At 41.6% G+C, this 20,432-nt stretch overlaps 1 protein-coding gene across 1 annotated transcript in view; it reads left to right on the top strand.

Annotated features, from left to right (window-relative positions):
- Positions 1 to 14,660, top strand: part of cubn (cubilin (intrinsic factor-cobalamin receptor)) — a 219,538-nt gene extending 204,878 nt beyond the window's left edge. The window contains exons 66-67 of the mRNA XM_072378302.1: positions 12,747 to 12,982; positions 14,516 to 14,660. Coding sequence (XP_072234403.1) covers positions 12,747 to 12,982; positions 14,516 to 14,623 — 344 coding nt within the window. The 3' untranslated portion in view covers positions 14,624 to 14,660. The remainder of the gene's footprint in view (positions 1 to 12,746; positions 12,983 to 14,515) is intronic.
- The last annotated feature ends 5,772 nt before the right edge of the window (positions 14,661 to 20,432 follow it).

Here is a 20,432-nt window from a genome sequence, read left to right as displayed (position 1 = left end):
GAGATGTAGAGCTGGACATCGTCAGCATAGCAGTGGAAGTGGAGACCATGGCGGCAGATGATGTTACCGAGGGGGAGCATGTAGAGGATGAAGAGTAGAGGACCAAGCACTGAACCCTGGGGGACGCTTTGTGACAGAGAGCAGTGGAGGAGGTGCAGTTATTGATGCTGATGAATTGTTGTCTGTTAGTGAGATATGAATGTAACCAGGAGAGAGTGGTACCAGTGATGTTGAGGGAGGATTCTAGGTGGGAGAGAAGAATGGTGGGACTGATGATGTCAAAGGCTGCAGTGAGGTTGAGGAGAAGGAGAATGCTGAGGTGGCCGGAATCTGTGGAGAGAAGGAGGTCATTGGTGACTTTGAGGCTGAAATGTTTCACAGAGATCATTGGAGTTGAGGTGGGTTTAGAGATGAGAGGTGACAGCACGCTATTGGAGATGTTGTCACTGGGTTTGAGGAGTTTATTTTCCAGTTTAAGATATTCCAGTTCAAGATATCTTTAATTCACCTCAATTAAAAAGGTATCTCAAACTGGAATTACTGCTAATCACTGATCTCGTAATTCAGTTACTGATATCCATAATTCACATAGCGGATATCTGCACTTAGCAGAGCGACGCGCACCCCTGGGGCGCCAACAATTGCAAAGTAGAACGCCAACAGGTGGAGCAGGCAGGTGGGCCAGCACCGCTGGCCAGTGACTAAAAAGCAACTTACTATATATATATATACTAGCAAATACTCCAAATACTATCAAACAAATGGGTGAGTATGTAGCTGAACAGTTGTAACTGGACTCAGCTGAAATTACTGGACGACTCCAGGATCACCATAATCTGGCAAAATACAGAATAAATTACAGTAATATAAATGTACTCAATACTTCAATAACTAACTGTCATCAAGTGCATTTTGATGTACAGATGTGCAAATGCCCATAAAACTACAAATGTACCTCTATGTCCTCTTGTCAAGGCCACTCACACATATGATGTTATGAAAATAAAACACATCAGCATCAATATAATCTGGCAAAATTGACCCACTACATAAAGAAGGATGCAACCACTTTGAAAGCATCCAATATTTATTAAATAACACCTATTCCCAACACAAATGTATTGAACTGATAGAGCCATCATAGAGGAAGTCCACAGACAAGACAACGACAATCAAGTTATAGTGCAATGCAAACATTTTGAAATCTGCCTCAACAACAATAAGCAATTTACAGCATTTTCATGGAGCCACCACAAGGAGAAAATAAATAAAATTCAGTATCATCTGTATAATTTTAACTTGTTTTAAAAAAGAAAACAACCTATCACATCACAACTGAACAAAACAGGCAAGGGTTAAACATTTTAATGGAAGATAAACATTTGGAAATCTGTCAGTTTCTCTCAATAAGACAAGACAAAAAAGAAATGCTCCATAATCTGTCAAAATACACAATTTTAATCCTAAATAATGGGGAAGTGTTTAAATTTCAAATTCTTGATTTCATTTGGCAAACACATCTTACACTGGCATTTTTCTGGACTTTGAATGTGCAAACTGGTGTACAATATCTTCGAAATCAAGGGCACTAACAAGTTCATGTTCGATGGCCAAGAGAGAAAGTGCAGAGAGCCACGTCTTTCACATTGTGGTTCTAACTCGTTTCAAAACAGAAAACGACCTCTCATCCTCACAGTCAGACAAAGGCAAGGTTAAAAACAGTCTTAATACAACATAAACATTTGGAAATGTTGTCTTAAGTTCATGTCTCTCAAGGCAGCAGCTGTACAGGTGAAGTCTCATTTTGCACAAAGTGCTTGAGCCGAATAAGTTCGTCTGACAAGGAACCATCCAGATCTGTCGGATAAGTGGAGCACAGCTTAGCAGCTCTTTCCCTCTCAAATAAAATTCCAAAAGTCCGGACTCCCTTACCGATGCTGGATACTTGGCAACCCAGTTCTGGAAAACTGCAGGCCCCCGGTAGATCGCCTCTTCCCGGAGCTGCTCCGTAACTGGCCCCCACAGTGCAGGATCCTCAAGAAGTAGTAGGTGTTGAGGTACAGGGGCAATTTGCAGACTCGACAAGCTGCTCAGATGGCGCTGAGACTCGAGGCCCATCACCGCTTCCCTCAACGGTCGCACTCGCAGCAGAATCCATACCGTCCGTTGAAAATGCTGGGGGCTTTTCGCTCTCCGAACTGTGGACATGAGCTACCGCCGGTGTAGGCATAGACCTATATGCATAGACACCGCATTGACTGCTGCCGCTCACAAGAGGAGGGTGCGCACAAGACGGCCATCTTGGTATAGTGCCACTTGCTCCTACCGTACATTACATCTATGGAGGAATGGTGTTTCTGCACTATAAAAGTGATCATAAATCACTCAGTTGTCAAGCTATTTTCACGAGGTTTGTTTGTCAAACGTCAGACATGACAGACAAACATAGATAGAACAAAAATAACACAGAAAACGTTCCGGTGTGTTCAGGTCTTGATTTAAAGAACCTATATAAAATATTCAAATTAGTACTTCCATTTTACCCGAGTAGCATTCAAGCCTGGTTTTCCTCCCTCAGATCCTCCAGAAGAGCGTTCACATTTTTCTTTGCCCATCACTCCTGGAGCATGCTATGCTAGCGCTCCAGACTCTCCACTCTTGCCAGAACTTCAGAAAGTCTGGCCTTAGAACAGTGGGAGAAGCAGGGATGGAAATATAAAGTGATCTTTATCACTTACTGATGTAGCTTGCCCACATTCTTAATTTCATCCCTCAGTCCTACTGTTTGCACTCTGGATATGAGCTAAGCTGTCTACGTCTAAGTGACAGGGAAATAACACTACAGTATGTTTTAATGTGTACTCGTGTATTTCAGTGTGTCTAAATTGAGTGGCAGAGAGTAAATGCGATACAGGTTTTAATATGACCAGATGCTTGATCAGACTTGATGCTCTCATGTATTTGAAAAATATTACATGCAAATACTCACAACATTAGAATGAGGTTCAGTTTCAGAGAAATGATGTGGCAAGTCCCCTGGAAGAAAACCAGCATTTTTAAAATATCCAAGCACCCTGTATCATGTCACGTTTTTATCAAATCAATACATTTGAAAATCGGTGCAAAATTTACTTTACTACTTTAAGATTAAGGGGTATCTCTTTGCTTCCTAAGTTCATGCACCACTGCCTCTGCTAGCCCTGTACCAAGATGGCGGCACTTTAGGCACGCCCTTCCACAGTTGATGCGGCGTCTATGTATATATGTCTATGTGTGTAGGTACCAGATCGGTTCGGCTTCCAGATTGGCTCGGTGGCCTTTGTCTGCTGATTATGTCACACAATACGCGATCGACAGCAACGCCACTCGGACAAACTACATTGCGTTCGACTTTCAAGATAGATAGATGTATAGATGCCATTTCTTTAAGCTAATTTTCAGTTGTATACACATACAGTGATGGTCAATGTGTGGTAAACACAATTTTGTAGGAAATACATCCTAAAATACGATCACAATGTACTCCCATTCAAGCGTACTGCCAATCATATTGTGTGACATAATGAACAGACAAAAGACCCGGAGCCGATCTGGAGAGTAAGGTATAGCTGCAGCCAGAGCCAAGCCAGAGCTGCTACAAATCACGCCCCCTACAAACCACGCCCCCTGGTGGCTGTAGAGGCCCATGGCACTTAGAATGTAAAACAAAAGGGAAACAAAGATATAATGGGAGCAATTTTAACAACTTTAACAGTTGATTCACACATTAAATGTCTTAAGTTTGAAGAAATGTCTTTGTGTGTTTTTTTACAAATGGAGTCCGCTGTCTTTGATAAACAGTCATAACTGCTCTTTCTGCCAAGCAAAAGATGTCTTAAATGTTACATTAAACGTCAACATCTTCCCAAAATGTAAAAATTAAATGTGTCTTACCTGAAGGGCCATTGCCGTCTCGTCTTGCAACGCAGGCATGGGTTACAGGGGCGTGGTTTGTGTGGGCGTAGTTTGCATGGGACGTGGTTTGTAGCGGCTGCAGTGGCTGCAGTTGGGTATTATTGGATCTGGAAGCTGAGCCGAGCTGTACTCGTTGACGGAAGCTGCCTTAGCAGAACAGTTGGTAACATTTACTGGAGTAACGAAATTACCTATTTTTTGTATATACTTTTTTATACTAATTTTCTGTGTTTCTGAGGTACTTCTCCTTTTTTAATTTCTGTTTGGCGTCACCTTTGACCCGTCTCATACGGGCTGACCAATGAGGAGAAGGTCACAGCTCATGGTCACAGTCACAGGCAGCCATGGGCAGAGATTCTGTACAGCTCATGGAGTCGTTGGGCTGCACCTATACAGTTGCAGCCCAACGACTCCGGCGGACATACGTGACATATTCAAGATATAAGCGAGATAACCTGATATTTTGCTTATGCCCTCACTGCCCTGGGCAATTCCACAATTGCCAATATGATTAATCCGCCATGGGTCTAAGGCCCAGAGGGACTTAACAGTATTTGTGGTGGCAGCTATCCAGCAAAACATTTAGCCGCCGAGAGGCTAATGTAGGGTGATCTGTCTGTCCAACACAAACAAAACATCCGGCCGTCGCTGCTTTTGATTGTTTTATTAATAAACATGCATACGGGATTTGACTTGCATGATTCAATTCAATTTTATTTGTATAGCGCCAAATTACAACAAATGTCATCTCAAGGCATTTAAATAGTCCAATTCAAGCCAATTGGAGTTCAATTCATTGTAATCATAATACAATGAAATCCAATTAATTAATTTCAGACAGGCCTCATGAGTCCATACACCAACTTTGGAATCGATACATCAATACATCACAGAGAAATGGCCTCACTTCCTGTTTGGCGTCATCATCGCCAAGTTTAGTCGGACAATCTGTGTGACCTGAAATGCTTTTTGAAGGTTTTTGCAAATACTCAAAATGGCAGAAAATCAAATTTGGCAGATATTGACGAAATAGGGTTGGACTCGTCATGATCCAAGGATTCCAATGGTAGCTCATTTGTGAAATTTGGATCTATAAGTCCAAAGTTATACAGCTGAATGCACTTAAAAGCTTCGCTGCTCAGCCCCCAATAATAGGAAAAGCTACAGTAACAATGGGTGTCTTCGCAGGTTCGCCGCTCAGCCCCCAAATATCTCGTCAGACATTACTGTACAAAAGGAGAAGCCTTAGATTAGAATAAAAATAGAAAAATACTTTATTCATCTCCCAGTAGGGGAAATCCAAATTAGTCAAGTAGATCAAAAAAGTTTTGATAATTACAATGACTGTATATTAGAACAACAACAATAATAATAATCATAATAACAATAAATGACTAAATAAATAAATGTGAGAAGAACATGTCAGCAGTCACTGTTATAAAGCTTTATGGCTGTGGGGATAAAGGACCTCCTGAACCTCTCAATCCTGCAGCACTGTGAGGTGAGCCTCTCACTGCAGCAGCTCCTCTGTCCTGCCAGGATGCTGTGGAGAGGATGTTATTTTTCAAGACAGAATATAATTTCCACCTCATCCATTGCTCTACCACAGCACTGAGAGGGTCTAGTCTTCTGCCTACTACAGAGCTGGCCTTTTTCACCAGTTTGTCAGGGGGCCTACAATTTTTGTCTGTAGTGCAACTCCCCCAGCAGACAAAAGCATAGAACAATGCACTCTCAATGACAGTGTGATAAAACATGCACATCATGTCACTGCAGACATGGAAGGACCTGAGCCGTCTCAGAAAGAAAAGACGGCTCTGGCCCCTCCTGTACACTGCTTCTATATTGGCAGACCACTCCAGTTTATAATCCAGCACCACCCCGAGGTATTTGCAGGCCTCAACAGTCTGTATCTTCTCTCCATCAATGCAGACTGATTGGCATGGAGTTTTAGATCTCCTGAAGTCCATCGCCAGCTCTCTGGTTTTGGTAGTGTTCATGAGCAAACAGTTATTTTTGGTCCAGCCATTGAATGACCCCACAAGATCCCTGTACTCCTTCTCCTGTCCACTGCGCACACATGCCACAACAGCCGTATCCTCAGAATACTTCTGTTTGTGGCAGGACTCTGAGTTGTACCTGAAGTCTGATGTGTACAGGGTGAAAAGAAAAGGAGTCAAAACGGTACTCTGCGGAGCCCCAGTACTGCATTCTAGTGTTCCACAAACACATCTCCCCATCCTGACATACTGTGGTCTGGCAGTCAAATAGTCCATAATCCACAATGACAGGGAGGGGGCCTCACCCATACCTAGAACCTTGTCTTTCAGTATTGGAGGCCGTATGGTGTTGAAGGCACTGGAGAAGTCAAAGAACATTATTCTCACATATGAACCAGGCACATCCAGATAAGCATATGCCCGATGCAGCATGTACAGATTTGTGTCTTCCACTCCTATGTGTTTCTGGTAGGCAAACTAGAGGGGGTCAAGATCCCCAGCAACCTGCAATCTCATGCAAGGCGCAAGGCAAGGCAAGTTTATTTGTATACCACAATTCAATGACAAGGTGATTCAAAGTGCTTTACAGAGACATTAAAACAGAGGAAATAAAAAGCATGATTTAAAATTTAAACAAAAGAAAGAAATAAGAACAATGGATAAAATCTTATTAAAATTATATATATGACAGATAAAATCAGGAGTTAAAATATGATTCTGTTTTGAAACTCAAGCTTATTCAAGCGTTATTCAAATGCAGCTGAAAATAGATGTGTCTTCAAACTGGACTTAAATACATTGAGTCTTTCGGCTGATCTGAGGCTTTCTGGGAGTTTGTACTAGACATGCGGAGCATAGAAACTAAATGGAGCTTCTCCATATCTGGTTCTGACTCTGGGACCTGATTTAAAAAAAAAAACAGATTCAGATGACATCAGGGGTCTGATGCCATCTGTAATCAAGCCTACTAAAGATAAATGCATGGACTAGTTTTTCCAGGTCCTGCTGAGACATCAGATCTTTTAACCTTGATATATTCTTAAGGTGATAGTAGGCTGACTTTGTTATTGCCTTAATGTGTTTTTCCAAATTTAGGTCTGAGTCCATCACTACACCCAGATTTCTGGCCTGGTTGGTAGTTTTTATGTGTATAGATTGAAGCTCTGTGGTGACCTGCAATCGTTTATCTTTGGCTCCAAAGACAATTACCTCAGTTTTGTTTTTGTTTAGCTGGGGAAAAGTTGTGGCACATCCAGTCATTAATCTCCTCAATGCATTTACCAAGGGCCTGTACAGGGCCTCTGTCTCCTGGTGACATTGTAATATGTATCTGAGTGTCATCTGCATAGCTATGGTAGTTTATTTATTTATTTTTTTTTTATAATCTGTGCCAGTGGGAGCATGTAGATGTTAAACAGAAGAGGTCCCGGGATGGAACCTTGGGGAACTCCACATGTGATTGTTGTCTGCTCAGATGTAAAGTTACCTATTGACACAAAGTACTTCCTGTTCTCTAAGTATGTTTTGAACCAGTTTAGTACAGTTCTGGAAAGACCCGTCCAGTTCTCCAGTCGTTTGAGTAATATATTGTGGTCAACTGTATCAAAAGCAGCACTGAGATACAGTAAAACTAAGACTGACATTTTTCCACCGTCTGTATTCAGACATATGTCATTAAACACTTTGGTCAGAGCAGTCTCAGTGCTGTGGTGCTGTCTAAAGCCTGACTGGAAGGTATCATAGCAGTTGTTTTGTGTTAAAAAGTAATTAAGCTGTTGAAAAAACGCATTTTCAATGATCCTACTTAAAAACGGGAGATTTGAGATGGGCCTGTAGTTGTTCATTTGTGTCTTGTCAAGATTGTCCTTCTTCAGCAGAGGTTTAATTACAGCTGTTTTTAGTGGCTCTGGAAACACACCTGACATTAAGGACAAGTTCACGACCAGTAACAGGTCTGACTCCAAAATCTTTGAGACCCCTTTGAAAAAACCTGTTGGCAGGATGTCTAAATAGCAAGAGGAGGAATTCAGCTGATGTAAGATGTCCTCCAGGTCTTTACTGTTAACGGGTTGAAACAGTGTCATGGTGTTTAAACTGATTTTTGGTGGACACAGTATATATGCTGAACCTGCTGCTGATGTACCAACTGCTTGTCTAATATTTTGGACTTGGTCTGCGAAGAATTTGGCAAAGTCATTGCAGGCCAGGGTGGAATGAAGTTCAGTTGCCACTGACACAGGAGGGTTTGTTAGCCTGTCAACTGTAGCGAACAAGGCCCGAGCATTATGACTGTTTTTGCATGCGGCGTCTTCATGATATGAGATGTCAAAGCCACCAGTCTGTAGTCATTCAGCTCCACCGGTTGTCCTAATTTGGGCACCAGTATGAGACAAGAAGTTTTCCACGGCACCGGGACTTTTTCAATCTTAAGGCTCATATTGAAGAGCCTCTGAAGAGGGACTGCTAGTTGACCAGCAATGTCCCTCAGAAGCTTTGGACAGACTTCACCTGGGCCTGCAGCCCTCCCTGACTGAAGTCTCCTGAGCTCCTCTATAGTTAGGGACTGAGGGAGCCGCCCAGTTTGTAGCAGACAGATGGCGACAGGAGTGATGTTGCTATCAATCATAGAGATATGGGTGGGGGTGCAGCTTGACAGAGGAGGGCTAGTGGTGTGAGTTGCTGCAGAGGTGGGGGTGCAGCTGGACAGAGGAGGCCAGGCGGTGGGAGTAGCCACAGATGTGAAGGTGTAGCTGGGCTCAGTCGTCTTGGTGGTGGAAGCTGCCGCAGAGGTGGAGATGTAGCTGGGCTTAAGAGGCCTGGCAGTGGAAGCTGCCGTTGAGGTGGAGGTACAGCTGGACAGAAGAAGCCTGTTGGTGAAAGTTGCTGCAGAGGTGGAGGTGCAGTTAGACGGACAAGGAGGCTTGGCGATGCAAGTTGCCATTGAGGTGGAAGTACAGCTGGGCAGTGGAAGCAGTTTAGAGGAAGTAGCTGAAGTGGCGGGTGTGGAAGGAGCAGTAGCAGAGGTGGAAAAAGCCACCCTATCAAACCTGTTGTAATATTGATTGAACTGTGTTGGCTCTGTCCACATCACCTTACACAGACTGAGAATTCTTCAGTCATTATCCAGTGATGGTCCTCATGCCCCTCCACACCTCCTTGGTGTTATTGTTCTCAAGCTGTCTCTCTACCTTTTTCTTTTACTCCACCTTAGCTTGACATAGTGTCTTTTTAAGCTCTTGTTGTACACAACACTGCCTTTCTCCATCCCCATTCTGGAACGCCCTCTTTTTCTGGTTCAGGAGGCCTTTGATGTCACTGATGATCCATGGTTTATTATTCGCATAGCACCTTACAGTCCTCACTGGAATCACAGAAGTTAATGTAGTCTATGATGGTGCTGACGCTCCTGTCCATGTCAATGTCCATTTCTTCCTCCTCCAGCAGTACAGCCCAGTCTGTACTACTGGTGCAGCTGGTACAGCAGTCTCTCAATGTATCACTAGCCTCTGGTGACCACTTCCTGAAAGATCTGATAGTAACAGGAAGTTTTTTTTTTACACAAGGTCTGTATGTGGGCTGTAGATAGACCATGCTGTGATCAAATCTACCCAGTGGTGGAAGAGACATTGTCCTGTAAGCCTTCACGTTAGCATAGAACAGATCTAATGTCCTTTCTCCACGTGTTGGACAGTCCACATACAAAGCCAACCAGGCAGGAGGATAGAAAGATTTGGTTGGAATCCCCTGTGATTGCAATGAATGCCTCAGGATGCTGGGCCTGTATCCTGGCAACGGCGTCATGGATGATGTCATACACCGTTGTAGGTGCCGCCCTCGGTGGAATGTAAAGAATGATGACGACTGTATATGGGAACTCTCTGGGTGCATAGAACGTATGGAAACCAACTGACAGTAGTTCAATGTCTGGACAGCATACCCTCTCCTTAACGGTCACATTGTGGGGGTTAACCCATCTCTGAATAAATAAACAGGATAATATCTCCACCTTTCCGCTTGTACTCAGGTCACGATCCGCTCGTATGGCTGTGAAGCCGGGTATGTCCACACATTCAATTCAATTCAGTTCAGTTTTATTTATATAGCGCCAAATTACAACAATTGTCATCTCAAGGCACTTAAATAATATAGTCCAATTCAAGTCAATTGGAATTAAATTCATTGTAATCATAATCCAATGAAATCCAATTAATTCATTTAAAAATAATCCAATTCATTCATATAGAGCCAATTCAAAAAACAATATCCTAGCTAAGGAAACCAACAGATTGCACCGAAACCTGCCTTCAGTCCAATCTCCCGTCCTGAGCATGCCTGTGGCGACTGTGGAAAGGACGACTCCCTTTTAACAGGAAGAAACCTCTGGCACAACCAGACTCAGGAAAGGTGGCCATCCGCCTTGACCAGCTGGGTCGACATGAGTCTAGTGTGTTGTTCTTCAGCCAGGACTCAGACAGACAGACAGACCAAACTGCTCTTCTTATACAGCTGTTGATTCCGCACAAGTGCCTCTAGGTCATCACGCTTATTTGGTAGCGAGTTAGCGTTTCCCATCATCACAGAGGGCAGAAAATGCTTTTACCTCCACCTCCTGTTGTCCCTCTTTGCCTTTAGTTTTGCTCCAGCTCTGCATACACGGTACAGCTTTCTTAGCTCAGTTGGAATTGGATGTTTAATTCCGCGTCTTATCCTTGACAGTGCTGACAGTTCTTCTATTGTGTACACTGCTCTACTGGTAGCAGTGCTCATTGTCAAAAAATGAAAATAAAATGAAATGTACATGAAAAACAGATAACTAAAAATCCTTCAAAATGTTTAGATTAAAATTAAAATTATAATTAAAAAAATTATAATTAAAATTATATATAATTATATATAATTATAAAAAACGACAAACAAAATTCAGAGCTACACAGACTTGCTGCCGGCGCATAGCAACCTGTCCCTTATGTTAACCCTGTCCAGGGACAGCAACGGGTTACGATGGTTAAAATGATGGTATGAGGTGTATAAGTGCTTATGGCAACGCATATTAAACTGACTTGCCTTTCGATTTGATTTGAAGTTTGAAATCAGAGTTTCACTTATTCAGTTCATCTAAAAATCCATCTCGATGACAAGGTCAGGAGATGGGATTCCTTTGGTACCTTTTTTATTTGTTCCTTAGTTTATTTAGTTTTCACTTTTAGTTTTTGTAAATTTCAGGATTTTAGTCAATACTACTAATATTATTTCTGTCACTGAAAGGTTTTCTCTGCTAAAGGTGGCTGTACATGCTGTTGAATAATGAGGTGTACTTAGTTTTTTACACACTTTTTGTGCATTCTGAGTCAGTTTTTGTTCCAAAAGTGATAATATAACGTAGTGTACCCTGAGTTGCTGTTCATTTGCTTAACTTTAAAATCTGGCAAGGGCTAGGACTAGGTAATATTCTTTCTTTCTTATCTTCTTTTTTATCTGATGTGATATGTAAAGCCTTACAACTGAAATGGAGTGTATGCACACATAATAGTGTTTGGAGGGGGCTCCCATGGCAGCAGGGCCCCAGCCCTGGATGAGATTGCCCCTGAGCTCAACACCCTGGAAACTGTAGGGCACTGTGATTGGCACACATGCAACATTGCATAAAAATCTCTGGTGCAATGAAGGGGGATCAGAGGCTGTGTTCCCACTACAGGGGGATCATACTTCTCAGCCTCCCTGGGAGAGTATCCAACAATCAAGCCAACAATCCAGCAGAATATCGGATTCAGGAGAAGCCATTTTTCATCCAGTGAGAAGTGCCTCAGAAGTTCAAAACCTTGATAAATCATTATCAGTGAAGACAGTATACCCTGCTGTCCACAAATGCAGGTTAAAGCTCCAAAAATAGGTCATATGAGAACATGGTGCAGCATTGTTGCTGTCTTCTCTGGGTCAAAGCTAATTCAAAATTAACTCAGGCAAAGCAGAAAACAATTCTGAGTTCAGATTAATAAAAATTTAATGATCTTTTTGGAAATCATGGATTCTGTGTTATGTGTATTAAAGACAATAGGGCATGTTAACAGTGTTCAGTTCAAGCTTCTTTAAAAGGAAAGTCTCCGCATCCTGAATATCAATACTTTTGACTGTGAGTTTCCATGTTGTCTGTGGAGGTCACCTGTGTTACCTGCCAATGTTACAAGTGACATCATCAGCTTATTTCTTTTCTATGCATTCATGGCAATCTCTGGAGATTTCCCCCATGTCTTACTATCTATGCAAGACTTCCAACTTTCCATCAGTATATTCATAGATGTCTATGTATCTGTCTTTCTTCTTATTTATATCAGTTTATCTAAATGATTTATGCTGAAACTATATAGTTTACTTTTGGGGATTGGTTAGATATATTTCAGTTCAATTCAGTTTAATGGATGTCTGTGTACACATTTACATGGAAAGTGTCTGTCTGATCGTAGAAAAGTGTAATTTTTTTTTACACAGTATGACAATTACAGAAAGATAGTATGTTTTTTATATATTTAATCTTATTTTAGTTTAATCTTATTCATGTTTTTCATGTGTAATACTAGCGATAGCAATCGATATACTGACACCATTATCGATTCCGCTTTGAAGACTTCTGATAGACTGGCCAGAGCAGCATTTATGTGGAACCAGTTCTTGTTTTTTAAGCTTAGAAATAAACTGCCTGTACTTATACTGCTTGGCAGGAGTTAACACTGTACATTATTTCCAAAATTGTACACCTGCTTTGCTTAAGTCTTGTTTTATACATTTTTGTACAAGGTTGTGGTGGTACCCTTTATGGAGACCATGGTTCATTCTCAAGCCCCAACTACCCAGGAACCTATCCCAACGTTTCTCACTGTGAGTGGAACATCATAGCTCCTAGAGGTCACATGGTAACCGTCACCTTTGCCCAGATCAGCATTGATGACCCAGGAGATTGTCAGAACAACTTCTTGAAGTTGTATGATGGCCCAGACACTTCCTCATTACCTGTTGGACCTTACTGTGGAATGGTATGTAACTAAAGAAAATTGTGTCTGTTACATATACATTAAGTTAAGCAGTTATAGTCTTCCTCTAGCAGGTGTAATTTCTCATATATCACTGTGGGTTCTACTTTTTTCCACTACTCACCATTACTACCTGTAATCAGAAACAAAACATTATTTGGTGGCCTATGGCCTCCTATAATACTAATGGTGGCCTTCAAATGTCTTCAGCCACTCAAATGCTGGTTTCTCCATCACACATCCATAACAATTAAAACACTCCTGACTTTGAATTCTTAGCATTTACAATTCACCTCCATGAAAGGTTCCTTGGCAAAAAAAACCAAAACACATCAACAAGCAAACACAAAAACAAAAGCAAGTTAAAAAAGATGGTAAAGCACAGTGAGAATGTTAGGGTTTAGGTTGCTTCAGTCTTAAGAAGTAGGTAGCAGTCATTCATTCAACTAAGAATTATCAATCATAACAAGAAGTGCTTTGAGATAATATGAGGTTACTGTATCAAAAAGGATCTAAGAGTATACTAAAAATGTTTGACCCTGGAGCACTGATCAATTACAGTCTTATGTATCTCAAAGTTGAATTCTGGTGAAACTTTGGATGTCAGAAACCTGTTAATTCATTAATTTCCCAAACCTGCTTTATCATATGCAGGGTCATAAATGGTAAAGCCTATCCAAGTTAACCGCTGGACAAGGCGCAGGATAAAACCTGGACAGGTTGCCATTCTCTCACAGGGGCAACACAGAGATAAACCAGACAACCAAGCCGACTAACATTCAGTCTTATGTTCAATTTAGAATCACCAATTAATCTAGTATGCATGTTTTGGGGGTACGGGATGAATTCAGAGTACCCAGAGAGAACCCTTGCGTGCACAAGGAAAGTGTTCCAGACAGAAAATCAGCCAAACTACTAACCGGAAACATTCTTGCTGTAAGGCAATAGTAATTACCACACAAATTCCTCAATAGAACATTTTAATGCATAGCCTGTTGAAATCCAAATAGTCTGTAAGTGCTTCAAATGATAGGCTGTATAGAAAGATACATTAGACACTTGGAATTAGTTTGCCTTGTGATCCGGTAGTCATATGGACATATCAGCTCGGCATCATGAATGCCACCGTAGCCTCTTAGCAAAATAAGCCAATGTCATGTTTGATATGTTGCTGTGAAAATCGAGGACACTTGCAAGAAAAGCTTTCCTAAGAGGACAATTACAGCACCAAATATCCTGAGAAGCTGTGTATTTCAGATTATGGGGTGGAATTGGAAAATGGATTTTTGGAAAAAGGGACAACCCTTGTGTGTCAAGTATGTGTACAGTGCCCTTTGTACTTGAAGTATATAGTAACAACTACTTTAGATATTTTTTTACAAGTCTAACTAATTGATGTGTGAATTTGTGTTTGATCAAAAACAACTTGAATTTAATCTATACATGTTTTATTTTCTGTACAAATATTGTATCCACCATTTACAGCAATAACATTATTGTATGTTCTGGATTTTTCTCTTTGTGTTGTTTGTTTAGGAAACCAACATTGCTCCATTTACAGCCTCTTCCCACCAGGTCTACATTGTTTTTCAAGCCCAGTACTCCACCTTGCCATCGGGGTTTAGACTAACTTGGAGCAGCTGAAAGAATGCCATGTTTTACATATTGTCACACAGGTTTATAAATCTCTTAATTGCAAAAGCTAAACTTGCAATGTGAACTTGTTTTTAACTTCACCAATTCAATGAATGAATATATAATGTTTTAATAAATACATAATTTAAGAAGTTCAGCAATGTTGTAAGTCTGTTATTTGTCATTTCAGATGTTAATTTAGCTGTTTTGTAATACATAGGACTCTGTAGCCAGAAAAATATATAGCCGCCACATGGGGCACCAACAATATATACAATGTATTTTTTAAAATTATTTCTTTGAACACTTTTGCAGTTTTTCATTTGATATTTTATATATTCAAACCAGCAAACAAGGTTATCTTTAAAAAATATGTGGATTGTATTCTTGCTGATTCACAATTACAAAAAAATATGTCTGAAATCTGAGCTCTGGAAGAAGAATGAGCTAATTGACGGCAACTGCTGCAAAGATCAAGCCTCAACCCTTGCTGCTTCAGCTCCTAACTCCCCGAACTCTTCAGTGGTCTCAGATAAAGTGGCCACACTCCTTTAATTTGTATCTTTGTGCAACCCCCTGCATGCAAATTGGAAAAAAGGCAGGTAGGTGCTACTGCAGTTTACCAGTACTCACTGGGTGGCCTTTTTCTCTGCTGAAGGTACAAACTGCTATAGAATGCTAAAGGATACCATTATCCATGCTGTGGCACTTTTTCCCCGCTGTCAATTTGAGCGAATTCATTAATTCGACATTTCTGTAAATGAAAACTAGCACCATTACATAGCTCTTTCCCACTGGCAATACCATTTCTGTGCCAGGCTCTGAATGATGGGTCCATATTTAAAGATTTAAACCTTAAAGCAATGGTGTGGTCAAGCTTCTTTCAGGGCTGGTTCCATATTTTCAGGAAAAAAGAAATATGGAACTCCCTTTGTAGTTCTCACAGACCACAGAATGAGGAATTTATCAACCTCACATACTGTGTATAAATAAAGCAAATCAGCCTGTTAAGAGGGGAATGAATACCTTTTCTAGCTCTTTGCAGGAGAGGTTTTCTGCCTCAGTTGGTATTTTACCAGACTGTCAGCATATCAGTAATGAACAAATTTTATACACATTGTACACACACACACAAGTACAGTCCAATTACCATTTACAAGTTATAACAAAAGCAACAGAAACTCACATTAAATGTTGACATTGTTTCACAGCCAATCAAGGCAACTATGTAAAGTGGACTCACAGCACCCAAAGCAGACTGTTTCACAGTTCGGAAAGTTTATCAATGCAGAGAAGGGGGAAAAATTTCAACGATACAAAATGCAGGGTAAATGTCCAGTCGCAAAGGGAGGTTGTTCTGGGAGAGAGGAGAGGGAAGTTCCTACAGGTTTAATTTCACAGAAGCTTTGATGGGGGAACACTGGTTAAGTTCCAACGGATGCAGAGATTGTAGAAGGATTGGCGGGCAGGCCTGTGTGTCAGACAGCTTACCCAAGAGAGTAGGCTGCACTTTGGCCAGATGACACTGAGAAACAGCAAAACTAACACATTGGAACTGTGGGCTTGAATAAACATAGGAGAGCAGGGTAACCTGATACCACTCTATTAAGAATGACATTCTGGCGGAGACCACATGCAGATGAGATTGATGAACAAGTATGCCGGCCAAGGAGCAGGCACCCAGGACTCCACAAACAAACCAGTGCTGGACTATGACATGTTAACCCTTTATGAGTTGCGTACACTCTCAGAAAGGATGTGTTAATATCTCACACACTTTTCTGTGTAAAATATTCAACACATATATCCTCCAATCAAGTTGGTAACTGCAGTGCTGACATCATCTTTAGTTAACAAAATAATCAAAGATTAAAACTAATCGATGGCTTACAATATTGTTTTTCTTTGCTTAAAAATCCCTCATTTTGCTTTCAGTCACTGACAAGGTCACTTTGTGCTGGCAAAGTAATGCTGGCAAAAAGCACAATAACAGTCACATCAATGAAGATCAAGATGGGTGAAGAGAATGAGGGATTTGTAAGTATAAAAGAACATTGTGTTGTAAAATCAATTGGCATTGGAATAGTTAAGAATTGAGATGATGGTTGTTGAGGTCAATAGCATTGATTTTTGTTCTCCAGTCTTATGTGATGTTTGTTTCAAGATTGTATAATTTCAGAAGCAGTCAGACGTGGGAGGAATTGGAAATTTAGCTTGTTTCAGAAATGGTTTTATACATTTGACATTATTATAACGGCAGAAAGATTGTCAGCAAATGATTAATTTCTGTAATTGACAGAGAAATAAAAGGATACCTTCGCTCAAACTCATTTTGACAGGTGACCTCTGACCTCTCATCGATCAATCAAATTAATATGACAGGTGACCTTTGTTTGACATCCGTTTGCTGACATCTGGGGATATGACTTTTGACCTCTTATCGATCGCTCAAGCTATTTTGACGTGTGACCTTTGTTTGACATAGATTAGCCATCTGTTTAAGAGATCTCTGACATCTAAGGAAGGGGGTGTTTATGGCTAGGGTTAAGAATGATTACAGCTAAAGTCAGGAGGTTGTGAGAAATATATTAGTTGAATGTTTAAATAAGAGAAAGGGTTAATAGAAAAGGTTAAGTTGTAGAAGCGGTCAGCATTTTAACAGCTTCAAAGACCGGTCCCTGTAAGGTAAAGATGGGAAAATAATTAGATGTGTGGGGTGGGGTATTGTTCGACCCCAGGTTTGAGGGCCAATGGGTGGACAGGGGAGGGGTTTCGAGTAAAGGATAAAAACCCTGAGACAGTCAGTGTGTAGAGAACGACTTTGGGTGAAAGATAGCTGATTCAAGATGCCGAGGACAAGAAGCAGAGTGAGTGTAGAGGATAAATCTACGCAGGCCCCGGAGAGGACGTGTGCTCTGCGGTCTCTCATTTGTGAGACTCCGGTAACGATAATTGAAGATCAGCCCTTGGTACCAAATGCTCCCAAGAAAAGAATGGTGTTTCTGTGCAGAACGCAGCAACCGCCGCCCGTGTCTCTACGGGAAGAATGGTCACTGGAGCCTTATGGACTGCGGGGAAGATGGGGCTATGTGTTCATGTATGAAACAGGTGACCTCTGTCTGTATCAGCTTGACGAGGGTGGTGAGAAGCGGGGACCTCTGACCACTGTGGGTATGCTAACTTCCAACGACTGGGGAGTGTTGAAACTAGCGATACCGCGTCATAGAGAAGGAGGCAAGGGCTCGGCTGAGGAGGTGTTAACAGTGAAAGAAGAACCCGAAGAAATCCCGGCAACGTCTGCAGCCAAACGGCCGAGACTGAGGAATCCTCTGGATGATGCTGAGCTGGCCAAAACAAGGATGGTTTTCACTGCCGTGTGGCAATCGAAAACAGGCGTTACAGGTCGTTGGTTCTTCCGTGCAAGCCACCGAAAATCTAATGAGAATGAAGACGGGGATCTTTTTGTTCTTGAGTGCTATAACTCTGACTGTGGTGTGTTTAGGACGCTGTTAGCAATACCTCATGCAGCCTGGGTGGAGAAGATGAATGATATAGCGGATCGAGTTTCCACGCTGTTCCGCAGTTGCCAGAACTGGGGTGAGATTCTAGCAGTCAAGAAAACCCTGGCTGTGTAGACCTCCCTCCGCTGAGAACCCTCCTCCTCAACCTCAATAACCACACCCCCTTCAGGTTTATAAGGACACACTCCAGCACAGGTCATACACCGATCAACACGAGGAACAGGATGAGAACTAGCGTCCAGAAGACATTGTGCGAGGAGATCGCTGACCGCGATCTGGAGAATGCTTCTCCGTCGCTATTGATGCATACAGGGACCCCTTCTGCAACATCCACATCACCGCAGTTTGGATCACCAGACAGCGACAGATACTACCTGGAGCCGTATCACCCTCCTTCACCAGCAACTTCGTCTGAGTCTTTCTTCTCCTCCAACTCCTCCTCTTCTCTCGAGATCGAGTTCTCAAATTCGGCGCCTGATGACCGCTGCTTAACGCTCTACTCGATAGGATCCACCGTGGCCGTAACAACGGAGGAAGCTAAATCTAACGAAATGGAGGACTCTCAGCTTCCACCAGGCCAGGGGTCCCCTGCACACACTCAGGATGCCGGAGGAGAGGGTGAGGACGAATTTGATGGATGGGTCCCCTCAGGTTTCATCAAAGTTGTGAAAACTGCAGTGATACACCTCTTGAACGAGACCATCAAAAAATTTATGATTGAATCATGCTACGGGTGTAGTGTCGATCACCCTAGTTTACGCCAACATCAGTGCAAGGATGTCCTCGAGGACGACTTTTTTCATGACCATTACTACACTCTGATGCGGAGACTTTATAATCAACGATTCATTGCTTCCATTCAACATCTTCTAACTGCGCGTAACATTTCTGAAGATGATGCCAGAGTCAGGGCTGTGGCAGAAGCTTACTTGTACGAACTAACTCTGGTGAAACAAATCAACACTTCTATACACGATATGTACGAGCAGTTGATTGGAGAAGATGTAAAGAAATTGCAGCAGCTTCAAACCATGACAAAGTTCTGGGAGGGTTAAAAGAGGGGTGTTACATTCCTTCTTTCCATCAGCCGGATGTGTTTAGACTAATATTGTATTCGTGTGAAGTTTTTATAACATTTAACTTTTCTTAAATCCTATATTACTAGCATTCCTGCTTTTTGTGATCATTTGTATGTGTGTGTGTGTGTATTACTACACATTAGAGAAAAAATAAAAGGTTGAAATATACTTGCGTTTTGTGTTTTCTGTCATTACAAGCCAGAGTTTGTATAAGGTGAGATGGCTGAAACGAGGTTAATGAAAAAGGTTTTCTACGATCCTATCCACCCTGGTAGTTTTGGGGGAGTAGAGAGGTTGCGTAAAGCTGTACAGGACGAAACGGGTAAGAAAGTCGCGTGCGAAAAAGTGCAAGACTTCTTATCAGAGCAAGATGCATATACTCTACATAAACCTGCAAGAATACATTTTCCGAGAAACAGAGTTTTTGTCACCAGCCCCTTAAAACAATTCCAAGCAGATCTCTGCGACATGCAGGCCTTGGCTGAGTACAATGACGGGTATAATTATCTATTAACCGTCATTGAGGTGTTTTCAAAAAAGGCTTACGTTCGCACTATGAAGAGAAAAACAGCCGCAGAGGTCGTAAAGGCTTTTGAATCTGTTTTTAGAGAAAGCGAGACCCCTAAAAAACTTCAAACTGATGCGGGGAAAGAATTTTTTGACAAAAAATTTAAGGCATTATTAGAGAACCACAGAGTTGTGCATTTTGCTACTCCGAGTGAGGTAAAGGCATCTGTAATTGAGAGGTTTAACCGCACGTTAAAAACCAGGATGTGGAGATATTTTACTGCTAATAACACACGTCGATACCTCGACGTCCTGCAGGATCTCGTGGAAAGTTACAACCACAGTTATCACACGAGCATCAAAATGAAGCCTGTAGAGGTGACTCTAGAAAACACCTTTAAAGTTTTTCAGAACCTGTACAGCTCTGCACGCGATCTGCAGGACTCAAGGATAAAGTTTAAAAAAGGAGATATTCTTGTAAGAATATCTAAACTGCGAGGCGTGTTTGACAAGAAATATGAACAAAGTTTTACAGATGAAGTGTTTACAGTGACCGAGCAGCTTGCACGATCTCCCCCTGTGTACAAACTCAAAGATTTTGATGGAGAAGCTATTGAAGGTTCATTTTACGCGGAGGAGATTCAAAAAGTTAAACTGAATAAAGACAAGATGTATCAAGTGGAGAAGATATTAAAACGACGCAACATCAGG

The sequence above is a fragment of the Leuresthes tenuis genome, unplaced genomic scaffold, assembly GCF_036924035.1.
Source record: "Leuresthes tenuis unplaced genomic scaffold, fLeuTen1.0.hap1 SCAF_24, whole genome shotgun sequence".
Classification (NCBI taxonomy): Eukaryota; Metazoa; Chordata; class Actinopteri; order Atheriniformes; family Atherinopsidae; genus Leuresthes; species Leuresthes tenuis.
The sequence above is the reverse complement of the archived record's forward strand: the minus strand, read 5'-3'. Positions and strand labels throughout refer to the sequence as shown.